We start from the raw sequence: 12885 nt of genomic DNA on the forward strand, positions 1-12885 counted from the left end.
TTAAAAACTAAACTTTCTAAGTCAGCAGACATACCTTTATAATTGTCTTAAAATGAGGTGCTTAAGATGTTGTCTCTGGAGACTTAGCTATTTAAACTTTCGTGTTGCCAGTGAATGGAATATCCTAAACCATTTCTTTCCTACTTCATCCCCAGTTCTGGGAAAGTCGCTATGATGTGTGGATAGCTGAAGCCTTCCCGTACAGTCTTACAAATACAGATCACGGGGATGTGGTTCAGGCCCATGGGAGAAATGCAACACGCTCGTGGCTGTAAGGAAAGCAGTTGTGTGTAGCAAATGCAGTAGCTGCTAAAGAAAAGCATGTAAACAAATCTAGGATTTGCTAGGTTGTTTTCTAAAACTTCTGCGGAATTGTGAGCTTTACTTAAATCTCACTAAATTCTTTGGTACCCGCTAACTCCTAAATACTCACACACGGTCTGACAAAACTTCAAAGCATACAGATGGGAAGTATACCTTCGCCTTTAAACTTGGGCCCGTGGGGCAGCCGCAGGCGGTAGGTGTCGTGTAAGTATCGCCCACGGCTTTTGACACACACCTGTCATGAGGCAGCAGCGGTGTGTTAGAATCAAGAGAAATTGCCACACCTCTGTTGAGCTCGTGAATGATTTCTCTTAGTTGCCCTTCCATCCTGACCCGTAGAGTTGGCGCACGAAATACAGGAAGTCGGCCATCGCTTTTGATAACAATACATGACAAATGTTAGTTGGTGATTGAAAATTTTCCATGTAACTTTACTTAATTATAGTGTAATTAATTCGGATATTCTGTATTCCAGGACCTTTTTTCAATCAGTGCTTACGTTTATGCTCAGAAGCCACAACTGGATATTCACAGTTTTGAAGGCACCTTTACCAGGGTAAGTTAAGTCTTTTGTTAAACACAAATACATTCATTGTGCATACAAGTTAAAAATAGCAAACCTTACATTTGAAAGAGTACTTAGAGAATTAAAACAGAAGTTTTGAACTGAAGCGGGAAAGCCTAGAGAATGTTTCCAGTTCTCAAATCTCCATGTATCCAGTCTCCGTGTGGGATGCGCTCACGACCGTGTTTCTGTTTAGCATGTTTACTCTGGAAGAGGTCTTCACCCTGAAAATACTAGGAGTCAGTAAGATGAAGTCTGAAATTGCTATTTCAGCTTTGACTCTGTGTTATAGTTAATACACTAGAATAGCCACATCGTCGCCTGATTTTAGTAAGTGGGTGCGTGGATGGGCGTGTGCGTGTGCATTTGCTCACATAGACGCGTGCGTTTCATTGAACTCCCTTTTCAGTATTGAGGTGTTTTACTCTATCTTGAAGTCCCTTCTCCCCAGAGTCCTATCCCCTATTTTTTTTTTAATTTTAATTTTAATTTTTTTTTACTTTTTTTTTTTTTTTTTTTTTTTTTATTTTTGGGACAGAGAGAGACAGAGCATGAACGGGGGAGGGGCAGAGAGAGAGGGAGACACAGAATCGGAAACAGGCTCCAGGCTCCGAGCCATCAGCCCAGAGCCTGATGCGGGGCTCGAACTCCCGGACCGAGAGATCGTGACCTGGCTGAAGTCGGACGCTTAACCGACTGCGCCACCCAGGCGCCCCTTTTTTTTACTTTTTTATCCTATCCCCTATTTGATAGGATTTGGACGACTCAGTAACTTTGGATTTAGCAGCTTACACTGATACTATAAATGCCTTATAAAAATTAAGGGGTTTTAGTACATGACTGGACTTTACTTTTAATTGGTGCGGTTGTTGTACAAAGATTTCTGTTGGTGCAGTCAGCGTCGTTTCATTCTTGGTCACACACCAGGTGAGCAGGTGTCCTTGTTGAGAAAGCACTTACTACGTGTCAGACGATGGGCAGATTGTGGGAATGCAAACAGGCGTGCTTGTGGGAGAGATGGTCATTGTTCTGTAACTTTGTTATTACATGTGCTTCAGTGAGAAAAGCATGTTCGAAATGTTGGTGGAGACACATGAGGAAGTGTATAATGAGATCTGGAGAAAACCAAGATCTTTCTGTGTTTTTGCAAAAATATTTATGGAAAAAAGCACTTCTAGTTAAAGACGAGTTGGCACATGTGAGAAAAAGCCTGATGAAAGGGCTTCATTAGCACAATAAGAGTTATTAGCGTAGCCACTGTTAATATTTTGGAAAATGATGTGCTGTCTTCCTTCCTGGTTCCCAGCTTTGTCTTGCTTACCGCTTGCTAAGGAATCACACCGAGTTCCGTGCGAGTGTGCGAGAGTGTGGCTGAACACAACCAGGCTGCAAAGCGCAGTTCACGCGGTGCGTGGCGGAGTGTGGGACTGAGCGTGTGTGTGCGCGAGTGAGCGTGCAGGGGTGGGGGAAAGGAGGATGGGCAAGGGCAGCCAGGTTCCATCCCGAAGGTCTGGTCGAAAGAAGGAAGAGGCCGTTTCAGGATTTCCAGCTTAGAGAGGATGACATTGGTGTTTGTAAAAGATCCCAGGCAGTCACGTGCATTTATGTCCCCCTGGCCTCCCCGGACCGAACAGGCCGCACGCTTGGGAGAAGGAAAAGACTGCAAACTGCAGTTTTCTGTAAGGAGAGGTGTCCGGAATGGCAGGGTCTGCCCCAGAGGCAGGGCGCCACACGGGGGGTTGGTCTCGGGGTTTTGACTTCATCAAGGCCACGGTTCACCCAAGTTACATGTACTTCGTGTGAATTCTGTCACGTTCTTGATACGCGTGGTTCAACCACCCGCCTTCCGCTGTCTCCTTTGGGTGTTTCCAACAAGATTTTGTTTCACGCCGTTCAGATACGTCGTCACGTTCTGGGTTGTTTAAGGAGAAAAATTGTCATTCTTGTGTGCGTCTTTCCAAAAGGAGGAAAGAAAGAAACTGTGTTGAGTAACTGGTTTCGCCACCAGAAAATGGAATTCATCAGTTTAATTACTGAAGTATAAAGTCAACATTTGAAGGAGTGATACCTGCTTAGATTCCTTTTTCAGAGCGTGATACACAGAGGAAAAAATACACGCTTTGTATCAGCCTAAGTAATTAAATAAGAATCAGGGCAAATTAATTCACGTGCCCTGTGGCAGTGCATGTATTACGTGCTTTGCTTTGCTGCCTACGCGGAGCCTGGTCGTCGCATTGTGAGTAATGTCAGGATGGCCTCAGCTGCTCACTGTGTGACATTCTGAGTTACAGAAATGATTCGTGTCATTATTAGTGGCACAACTGATTTGCTTATTGTTCAGGACCAAGCAATTCTCTCTGAAGTTTAGAGTTTAAAAGTAGCCAGTTTTGAAATAGTAGCAATGTTTATGGGCCATTAACACCATTCAAGCTTCTTTATAAATACGTTTTCTGCTGTAATTTCTTAGAACCAGAGCACACGTCCTTGTTCAGGTCTCTTCCAGTCAAAATACTCCCCTTCTAAAAAGCAAATTTCTATTGTTTGCTAAATGCGGAAAAAAACAGCCTCAAATTGTATACTTTTGGTTTCTCCCTCCCCAAAGCAAATTTCATCTTGGCAAACTGTAACCTTAAGGAGGCGGAAACCCGGGGAGAAAGTTCCTCGGAGATCGTTTCTTTCCCATCCTCCCAGTGTTTATTCTGTCCTGTGTGAGATTGGTAAAGAGCTATGTCTTACAATAGTTCTCTTGATATTAGAAAAAGTTTAAAGTCCTTCATCGTTATCCAGAATTGAAACTGCATAGATACCGTGCTGTTCACGCACAATTGTGAGAGAAAGAGACTGGTGCGTTCACATGATTAGATAGTCGTGGAAACGTGGAGGGAGAGCCGGCTTAAACTTCCGAAATGGAATGGCGCAGAACCTTTCTCTGCAGTTTAGGTAGATGGCCTGTGGTTCGTGTGTAGTTTTTAATGCCCTTACTCCTCTCGGGTCTGACGCAGCGGGGGACACCGTACCAGGCGACCGGCAGGGGCACGCGTGTTTAAACCTACCTCCGTCGTCGTCAGGGAGCCGGAAGAGTGGCAGACCGCTGCGGTCACGCTGTGGTCCTTGCGCGGTCGCGGGCGGACTGGCAGCTGCAGGCGGGCGGCCTGGAGGAGGAGGAGCGGAGCCGCGCAGCAGAGGCTGGACGGCCGAGGGTCCTCACGGGCGCGCCTGGGGGAGGGGCTCCGCGTTCCTTTGCTGTCTGACTTACTCACTTACTGGACCCACGGGGACGCCTGCTCCGTGCTCGGAAGGTCAGGGTCACCACCGTGGTTGCCTAGATAAGCATAGCAGTTGCCACGAGGCAGTGGAAATGAGTCAGAGTTTATATTAAAAAGTGTCGGGGCGCCTGGGTGGTGCAGTCGGTTAAGCGTCCGACTTCAGCCAGGTCACGATCTCGCGGTCTGTGAGTTCGAGCCCCGCGTCGGGCTCTGGGCTGATGGCTCAGAGCCTGGAGCCTGTTTCCGATTCTGTGTCTCCCTCTCTTTCTGCCCCTCCCCCGTTCATGCTCTGTCTCTCTCTCCCAAAAATAAATAAACGTTGAAAAAAAAAATTAAAAAAAAAAAAGTGTTCGTTTCACACCTTAAACGATAAGTGTGTGAGGCAGCACTTGGCAGGATTTACCCAGGTTATATGCTCAGTTTGCTCGGTTGTGGCTGAAATGCCTAGATGAACAGATCATTAAAAGATGTGCTACGTGGACCATATTTGGGAAGCAGGAATGAGACTAACAGTTTTCTGTCTGACGGTGCCTGTCAGAGTCGGATTCTGACACCATCTCTGAATGAGTCGGAAGTCAGTCCTTCCAGTTCAGTTACAAGTTCAAGTACGAAACAGTTGATGCATAGACGCCACCTACTTCTCTTGAAAGTTGGTGCTCTTTCTGTAAAATCATGAAGGTCAAAGGGAAAACTCCTTTTTCTTGGGCTGTTCATTTCTCAGGCAATTGTCATCTCTACTTTGAACGGCTACTCTGCTTATAAAAACGGGCCCACGTGGCAGCCTGGCATTTTCCTGTGGAAGAAACAAGCAGTGGCATTGGGGTACCCGAGGCACAGGGCTGGAATATGCTTACGGGTCGTAAGAACCCCAGGCTGCGGTGTCTCACCCGAGCGTGGGCTCTGCTTAGACACCCCACGTGTTTGAACGAGTCGAATCGAATGAACTCTCCTCTTGACACGGGGTGTAACTGAGGCAGCAGTAAATGCCCACCCACCTCGGCTCTTGAAACGAGTGGGTTGTTAGGAAACGGCAGCCACCTGTGTTCTGAACCCTGCACGGCAGCCGGGTCTGGAGGCTGAGAAAACTTCTGTGTCCGGGGGTAGCTTTCTTCTTAGGGTGACGTAAAGCAGCGAGGGGGGAGACACGGAACATAGTGCTCGGATCGAGGAGGCCGACCGGCTGCTGACACGTGTTGCTGTCGCGTGCCTGCGAGGCACCTGTGGGTGGAGCCCCGTCCCTGGACTAAATTTAAGTACCGGCATGTCACCTGACAAATATTTGCAGTACTAGGGGACATATTCTGGAAACTGTTAGGTTGGTTTAGGTTTTGTGCCTCACGAATAAATCAGAGAATCAGTTATATTAGAGAACCAAATATCTAGAAAGTATATTCCATGTAATTAGCAAAATGGCCAGAATTTATATCACTTCAAAATGGTTTGATGAGTGAATAGAAGGAAAACACCAGTAGCATAAACGTCTGTTTCTTACATTCATTTTGTTTGTTTGTTTATTTTTTGAGAGAGAGAGAGAGAGAGAGAGAGACAGAGAGACACACACACACGGAGTGTGAGTGGGGGAGGGGCAGAGAGAGAGGGACACTAGGAATCCGAAAAAGGCTCCAGGCTCTGAGCTGTTAGCACAGAGACCGACCTGGGGCTCGAACTCACCAACTGCGAGATCATGACCTGAGTCGAAGTCGGGCGCTTAACCGACTGAGCCACCCAGGCGCCCCTTTGAAAATTTTAATTTCTTTCCTCCTTCCCAAATAATTTTGATTTTTTTTAACATTTATTTATTTTTGAGACAGAGCATGAACGGGGGAGGGTCAGAGAGAGAGGGAGACACAGAATCGGAAACAGGCTCCAGGCTCTGAGTGGTCAGCACAGAGACCAACCTGGGGCTCAAACTCACCAACTGCGAGATCATGACCTGAGTCGAAGTCGGATGCTTAACCGACTGAGCCACCCAGGCGCCCCTTTGAAAATTTCAATTTCTTTCCTCCTTCCCAAATTTTGATTTTTTTTAGTGTTTATTTAGTTTTGAGACAGAGAGAGACAGAGCATGAATGGGGGAGGGTCAGAGAGAGGGAGACACAGAATCCGAAACAGGCTCCAGGCTCTGAGTGGTCAGCACAGAGCCTGACACGGGGCTCGAACTCACAGACCACGAGATCATGACCTGAGCCAAAGTCGGACGCTTAACCGACTGAGCCACCGAGGCGCCCCTTTGAAAATTTCAATTTCTTTCCTCCTTCCCAACTAATTTTGATTTCTTTGTGATCTTAAGGTATATCCCTACAGCAGATTACCAATTTTTAATAGAAAGCACTTCTACAGAGAGTGGCATTATGTAAGGGAGACACACAGCGCTCAGGATTGCGGAGGACCCGTCACTTCTTGGAGACACAGGCAGTTGGCCACCACACTAGACATCTTCCCCGTGGAACTTCTGGGTGCAGGACTGCGGACTTCTGTAACTCCCTGTTCTGGAATGTTCCATAGCCAAAGTTACAAGAATACTTTATAGACAGGGACTTCAGATTAAGGGGAAAAGATCCCAGATTTTAGACAGTTATTTTAGGTTTTGAACATAAACGCGAAAATATAAAGATCACTGGAGCGTGCATTACTGCTGCCGTGACTGTGGCGCGTGGCTGTGCTTGACAGCCATGCGTGGTCATTGCTAACGTGCAGCTTCAACTTGAGATTTGGTTCGATGGAAAGTCTCTGGTGTGATAATAACATTAAGGAGAAATGAAACATAACTGTTGCCTTTACAGAGAGACACATGCATGTTTTAGTTTTAAAATAAACCACAGACACACTTTTTCTCCCCTGAGTATACATACATTTGAAAAGCATAACCCGTGTCCTTAGCGCCAGGCAAGGAGAGTTTATTTGGCCACACCTACTAAATAAATGTCGATGCGATGCATTGATTTATAATACATCTGTGATAATATTTTACACTTTGCCAGGAGTGCTGTGGTGTTATTAAGTTACGTATTAGAAGATAACAATTTTAGTTTGCTCTCTGGAGAAATGAGAACATAGAGTAGTTTAGTGAAAATTTTATATTACTTTATATTGAAGTTAAATATCCGAAAAATGAATTCATTAAAGTAATTCTTTCCACTTGTAATTTCGTTTTTAAATTTCCATTACTTTTTGTGATTTTTTTTTCATTTTCTTAAGGTAAGATACACATAACATAAAGTTTACCATCTGACGCACTTTTTAAATTGTTTTGAGAGAGAGAGCGCACACTCAAGAGAGCACACGAGCGGGGGAGGGGCAGAGGGAGGGAGAATCCCAAGCAGGCTCCGCGCTGTCAGCGCAGAGCCCGGTGTGGGGCTCGAACTCACAAACCACGAGATCACGACCTGCACCTGAATCAAGAGTTGGACGCTTAACTGACTGAGCCACCCAGGCGTCCCCCCATCTTAAGCGTTTCTAAGTGTACAATGCAGTGACGTTAGGTAGGTTCGTAGTGTCGTGCAGCCTTCACCACCATCCACCTCCGTGTTGTTTTCATCTCGTAAAACTGAAAGTCTGTCCCCACTGAACACTAACTCCCGGTTCCCTCTCCCTGCAGCCCTTGGCGACCACCATTCTCTTTTCTGTCTCTTAGATGGTTTTGGCTAAGTGCCTCGTGTAACTAGAATCCCACAGTATTTGTCTTACTGTGACGGGCTTATTTCACTCAGCATCATGTCCTCATCGATCGAGAGTCGGACGCTTTTGTCCTATGTTTTCTTCTAAGACTTTTGTTGTTGTAAGTCTTACGTTCAGGTCTTTGATTCGTGTCGTTACTTTTATATGTGGTATTAGGGCAGGGTGGCTCTACTGTTTGGCAAGTGGATGTCCAGTTTCCCAGCATCATTTGTTGGAAGACTCTTTCCCCAGTGTAAGGTTTTGGTACCCTCAGCAAGAATTATTTATCCGTACATGCAAGGGTTCATTGTATTCCATTGGTCTTCGTGTTTGTCTTCATGGCAGCACCACAGCGTTATGATTACTGTAGCTTTGTAGTAAGTTTCAAAATCAGAAAGTGTGATTCCTCCAGTTTTGTTCTTTTTTTTTTTCCTCCAAGATTGTTTTTGGATATTGGGGTCCCTTGGGGTTCCATATGAATTTTAGGAGGATTTTTTCTATTTCTGCAAAAAAAATGTCATTGGGATTTTGATGAGGGATTGCATTGAATTTATAGATCACTTTGGGTAGTATTGACATTTTCACAATATTAAGTCTTTCAATCCATGGACATGGGATGTGTTTCCATTTATTTATGTCTTGTTTACATTGTTTCAGCCGTTTTGTAATTTTTATTTTATAGGTCTTTTGAGTTAATTTCTTTTTTTTTTTTAATGTTTTATTTATTTTTGAGACAGAGAGAGACAGAGCATGAACGGGGGAGGGTCAGAGAGAGAGGGAGACACAGAATCCGAAGCAGGCTCCAGGCTCTGAGCTGTCAGCACAGAGCCCGACGTGGGGCTCGAACCCACGGACCGTGAGATCAGGACCTGAGCCGAAGTCGGACGCTCAACCGACTGAGCCACCCAGGCGCCCCTCGAGTTAATTTCTAAATATTTTATTATTTTTGCTGCTAGGAGGAATCGTTTTTATAATTTACTTTACAGATTGTTCACTGTTAGTGTATATAAAGGCAAGTCATTTTTGTGCGTTGACTGTGTATCCTGCTACTTTGGTGAATTCGTTTGTTCAGTCAAAGAGTTTTCTTGTGGGATCTTTAGTGCTTTCTACTTTTAAGGTCATATTATCTGTAGACGAGTGATTTTACATATTCTTACCCATATGGCTTTTATTTCTTTTTCTTGCATGATTGCTGTAGCTTGAACTCCGAGTACTGTGTTCCAAAGTGAATAGATACAGTGAAGGTAGGCATCCTGATGAAAAGGTTTCAGTCTTTTACCACCTGGGGTGATAGTCTCTGTGGCCTTTTCATGTATGGCTTTTATTTTTACTTTTTAAATTTGTTTATATAAATTCAAGTATAATTAACATACGGTATAGTATTGGTTTCAGGAGTAGGACCCAGTGATTCAGCACCTACATGTAACACCCATGCTCATCCCAACAAATGCCCTTAATATGGCTTTTATTTATGTTGAGGTAGTTCCCTTCTCTTCCTAGTTTGTTGAATTCATTTTTTTTTAATCATAAAAGGGTATTGAATAGGTGCTTTTTCTTCATCAGTTGGGATGTTCATGGGGATTTTTTTCCTTCATTCTGTTAATGTAAGGTATGACATTGATTGGCTTATATTTTGAACTAACCTTGCAGTCTGCTTGGTCATACTGTATAATCCTTTTAATATTTTGCTAAATTCTATTTGCTAGTATTACAAGATTATTGCATTAGTGACCATAAAGGATATTGATCTCTAGTTTGTTATTATTGTCACATCTCTGTCTGGCTTTGGTACCAAGGTTGCACTGGGTTTATAGAGTGAGTTAGGAGATGTCCCTCCTCATTAATGTTTTGGAATAGTTGGAGAAGGATGGAAATTAGTTTTTCTTTAAATTCTTGGTATATTTCACCAGTGAAGTCATTGGATCAGGGTGTTTCTGTATCAGATTTTTTATTATTGATTCAGTCTTTTAACCAGATAGAGGTCTCTTCTCCTTTTCTAGTCATGATTAGTGTTGGGAGGTTTTGTGTTTCTAGAAATTCACACATTTCATCAAATTTCTTGGCACACAGGTGTTAATGTATTCTCTTATAATCATTTTATTAATGTAGAATTGTAGTGGTGTCCCCACCTTGGTTTCTGATTTCAGTAATTTGAGTAGTCTTCTTTTTTTCTTAGTCCACCTAGCTAAGGGTTTGCCAATTTTGTTGATGTTTTCAAAGAACCAACTTGTGGTTTCATTCATTTTTTTTGAATTTTTTATTTAAAACAAAATTTTTTAACGTTTATTTTTGAGAGAGAGAGAGAGCGCAGAGGAGGGGCAGATAGAGAGGGAGACACAGAATCCGAAGCAGGTTCCAGGCTCCGAGCTATTAGCACAAAACCCGACGTGGGGCTTGAACTCATGAACCAAGAGATCATGATCTGAGCCAAAGTCAGACACTTAACTGACTGAGCCACTCAGGCACCCCAGCTTTCATTCGTTTTTTAAATTGTTTTTCTGTTATTTATTTCATTTGTCTCTGTTCTCATCTTTATTTTTTCCTTCCTTCAGCTAGCTTTGGGATTAGCTTATTCTTTTTCTAGTCCCATAATTGTAAGGGTAGGTCATCGATTTGAGAGCTTCCTCTTTTTTAATATAAGCGCTTCTCGCGGTCAGTTTCCCCCTTAGCACCACTTACGTTGCACTTCGTAAGTTTTTGCAAGTTGTACTTTCAGTACCATTTGTGTCTAAGCATCTCTTAATTTCCTTTGTGATTTCTTCTTAATTCATTCGTTGTTTAAAAGTGTTTAATTTCCACAATTTTGTGAATTTTCTGTTACTGATTTCTAACTTTATCTCATCGTGGTTGGAGTAGATACTTCATATGATGATCTGTTGAGACTTCATTTATAACGTTAAGGTCTGTCCTGGGAAACGTCCCGTGTTCACTTGAGAAGAATGTGTTTGCTATTCTGGGTGGAGTGTTCTGTATGTCTGTTAGATCTAGTTGGTTTTTTGTGCTGAGTTTTCTATTTACTTACCTGTGTCTGGTGGTTCCAGCCATAATTGTGAGTGGGATACCGGGGCTATAATTGTGAGTGGGTACTGGGGCCACGATTGTGAGTGGGATACTGGGGCCATAATTGTGAGTGGGTACTGGGGTCTCTATTACTGCTGAGCTGTCTGTTTCAATACTCATAAATTCTGTCAGTTTTTGCTTCATATATTTTTATAGTTTTTGTTAGATGCACAGTTTATAATTTTCCTGCCCCATTGAACATTTAATAATATAAAATGTCTCTTGTAACCTTTTTTGATTTGATATTTATTTTGTCTGATATTCCTGTGGCTGCATCTGCTTACTTTGCTTACTATTTGCATAGGATACGTTTCTCATACTTTTCGCTTGCAACCTCTTTGTGTCTTTGGATGTAAAGTGAGCCTCCGCATATAGACAGCATAGAGTTGGACCATGTGTTTTTATCCATCGTGCCAATCTCTGTCTTTTGATTGTTGAGTTTAATCCATTGATATTTGAAGTAATTACTGAAAAGAAGGGACTTCCTTCTGTCATTGTTCATTTTTTTCCCACATGCCTTGTAGGTTTTTTGTCCCTCATTTCCTACATTACTGTCTTCTATTGTATTTAGTTGGTTTTTGTAGTGAAACGCTTAAATTTCTCATTTCCTTTTGTGTGTATTCTATAGCTGTTTTCTTTGCGGTTACCATGGGGATTACATTTAGCATCCTAAAAGATATAATACTCCAATTTGAATTTGTACCAACTTACGTTCAATAGCATACCGAGGCTCTGCTTCTGTATGGCTCCTTCCCCTCCCTTGTGTTTGCTGAGGTCACACAATTACCTCTTTATGTGTTCTGTGCCTAAAAACATAAGCTAATAATTCTCCTAACACCAACCTCTTAAGTAATGTAGAAAACAAGATTTGGAAGTACAGACCAAAGTGACAATACTAGCTTTTGTGTATGAGTTTCCTCAATTGCATGGAGAACAAAAAGGGCAGCTACCAACCACGTTATGATAACACTTGCTTTTATAATCGCCTATTTGTCTTTATTGGGGTGTTACTTCTCCGTGTATGTTCCAGTCACGGCGTCCCGTCCCTTCCCTGCAGGGCCGCCCGGCACAGGTCTTACGGGAGAGGTCCGGCGCTCACACGCTGTCTTAGCTTTTGTTTGTCTGGGAAGGTGTTGATGTCGCCCTCACGTTTGAAGGACGGATTTGCTGGATCTAGGGTTCTTGGCTGACGTGTGCGTGAGTGTGCGTGCGTGTGGCTGTGTCTGTTTTCGAGCACTTTGAATCAGTCAGCACACTGCCTTCCGGCCCCCCAGATTTCTAATGAAAAATCTGCATATAACCTTTTCGGGGGCCCCTTGTGTGTGATGGTCTGCTGCTGCTGCTGCTGCCGCTTTTTTTTTAAACTGCTTGCAAGATTCTCTCTTTGTCGTTGTCTTTTAGAAGTTTTGTTCCGACGCGTCTCTGTGGGTTTCTTTGAGTTCATCTTGCTTGGATGTGGGTGAACTTCTGCAGGGTTTACATTCCCGTCTTCCAGCAGATTCGGGGTGTTTTCACCCATTGTTTCTTCACATGTGTTCTCTGCCCTTTTCACCGCGTCCTCCCCTTTCGGGATCCCACGATCCGCTTATGGGTTTGGTCCCTGGGGCCCCACAGTCCGTCAGGCCTGTTAATTTTCCTCAACGTGTTTTCATTCTGTTTCTCAAACTCGGTCTTTCTGTTGCTCTGCCTTCGGGTTTGCTGACCCCCCTGCCTCGTCACATCTGCCGTGAATCTTCAGGGAAACTGTCGTTTCAGTCATTGGACTTTTCAGCTCTTAGGTGTCTTGGTTTCTTTTGGGGTTTCCTATCTCTGTCGATAATTTACATTTTGTTCACACACTGTTTTCTTGGCTTTCTCCGCATCTTCATCTCTTGGAACCTATTCAGTACTTTTCTCTTAAAGTCTTTGTCTAGTGTATCTGACGTCAGGTCTTTCTCAGGGATAGTTTCTCTTGATTTGTAATTTTTCCTTTTAATCGGCTGTCATTTTCTGAGTTGTTTTATTTATATTTTT

The 12885-nt window shown here is 43.4% G+C and overlaps 1 protein-coding gene across 15 annotated transcripts in view; it reads left to right on the forward strand.

Moving 5' to 3' along the window:
• The window catches only part of ATP9B (ATPase phospholipid transporting 9B (putative)), a 251509-nt gene that overhangs the window by 113920 nt on the left and 124704 nt on the right, over nt 1-12885 (forward strand). For 12 of the 15 annotated variants that reach the window (XM_023242122.2, XM_045041287.1, XM_045041294.1 and 9 more), the window contains one exon: nt 800-880. The exons of the other annotated variants lie outside the window; for them this stretch is intronic. In XM_023242122.2, the coding sequence (XP_023097890.1) occupies nt 800-880 (81 nt within the window). The remainder of the gene's footprint in view (nt 1-799; nt 881-12885) is intronic. 15 annotated transcript variants of the gene reach the window in all.

The sequence above is a fragment of the Felis catus genome, chromosome D3 (genome assembly GCF_018350175.1).
Source record: "Felis catus isolate Fca126 chromosome D3, F.catus_Fca126_mat1.0, whole genome shotgun sequence".
In the NCBI taxonomy this organism is placed as follows: Eukaryota; Metazoa; Chordata; class Mammalia; order Carnivora; family Felidae; genus Felis; species Felis catus.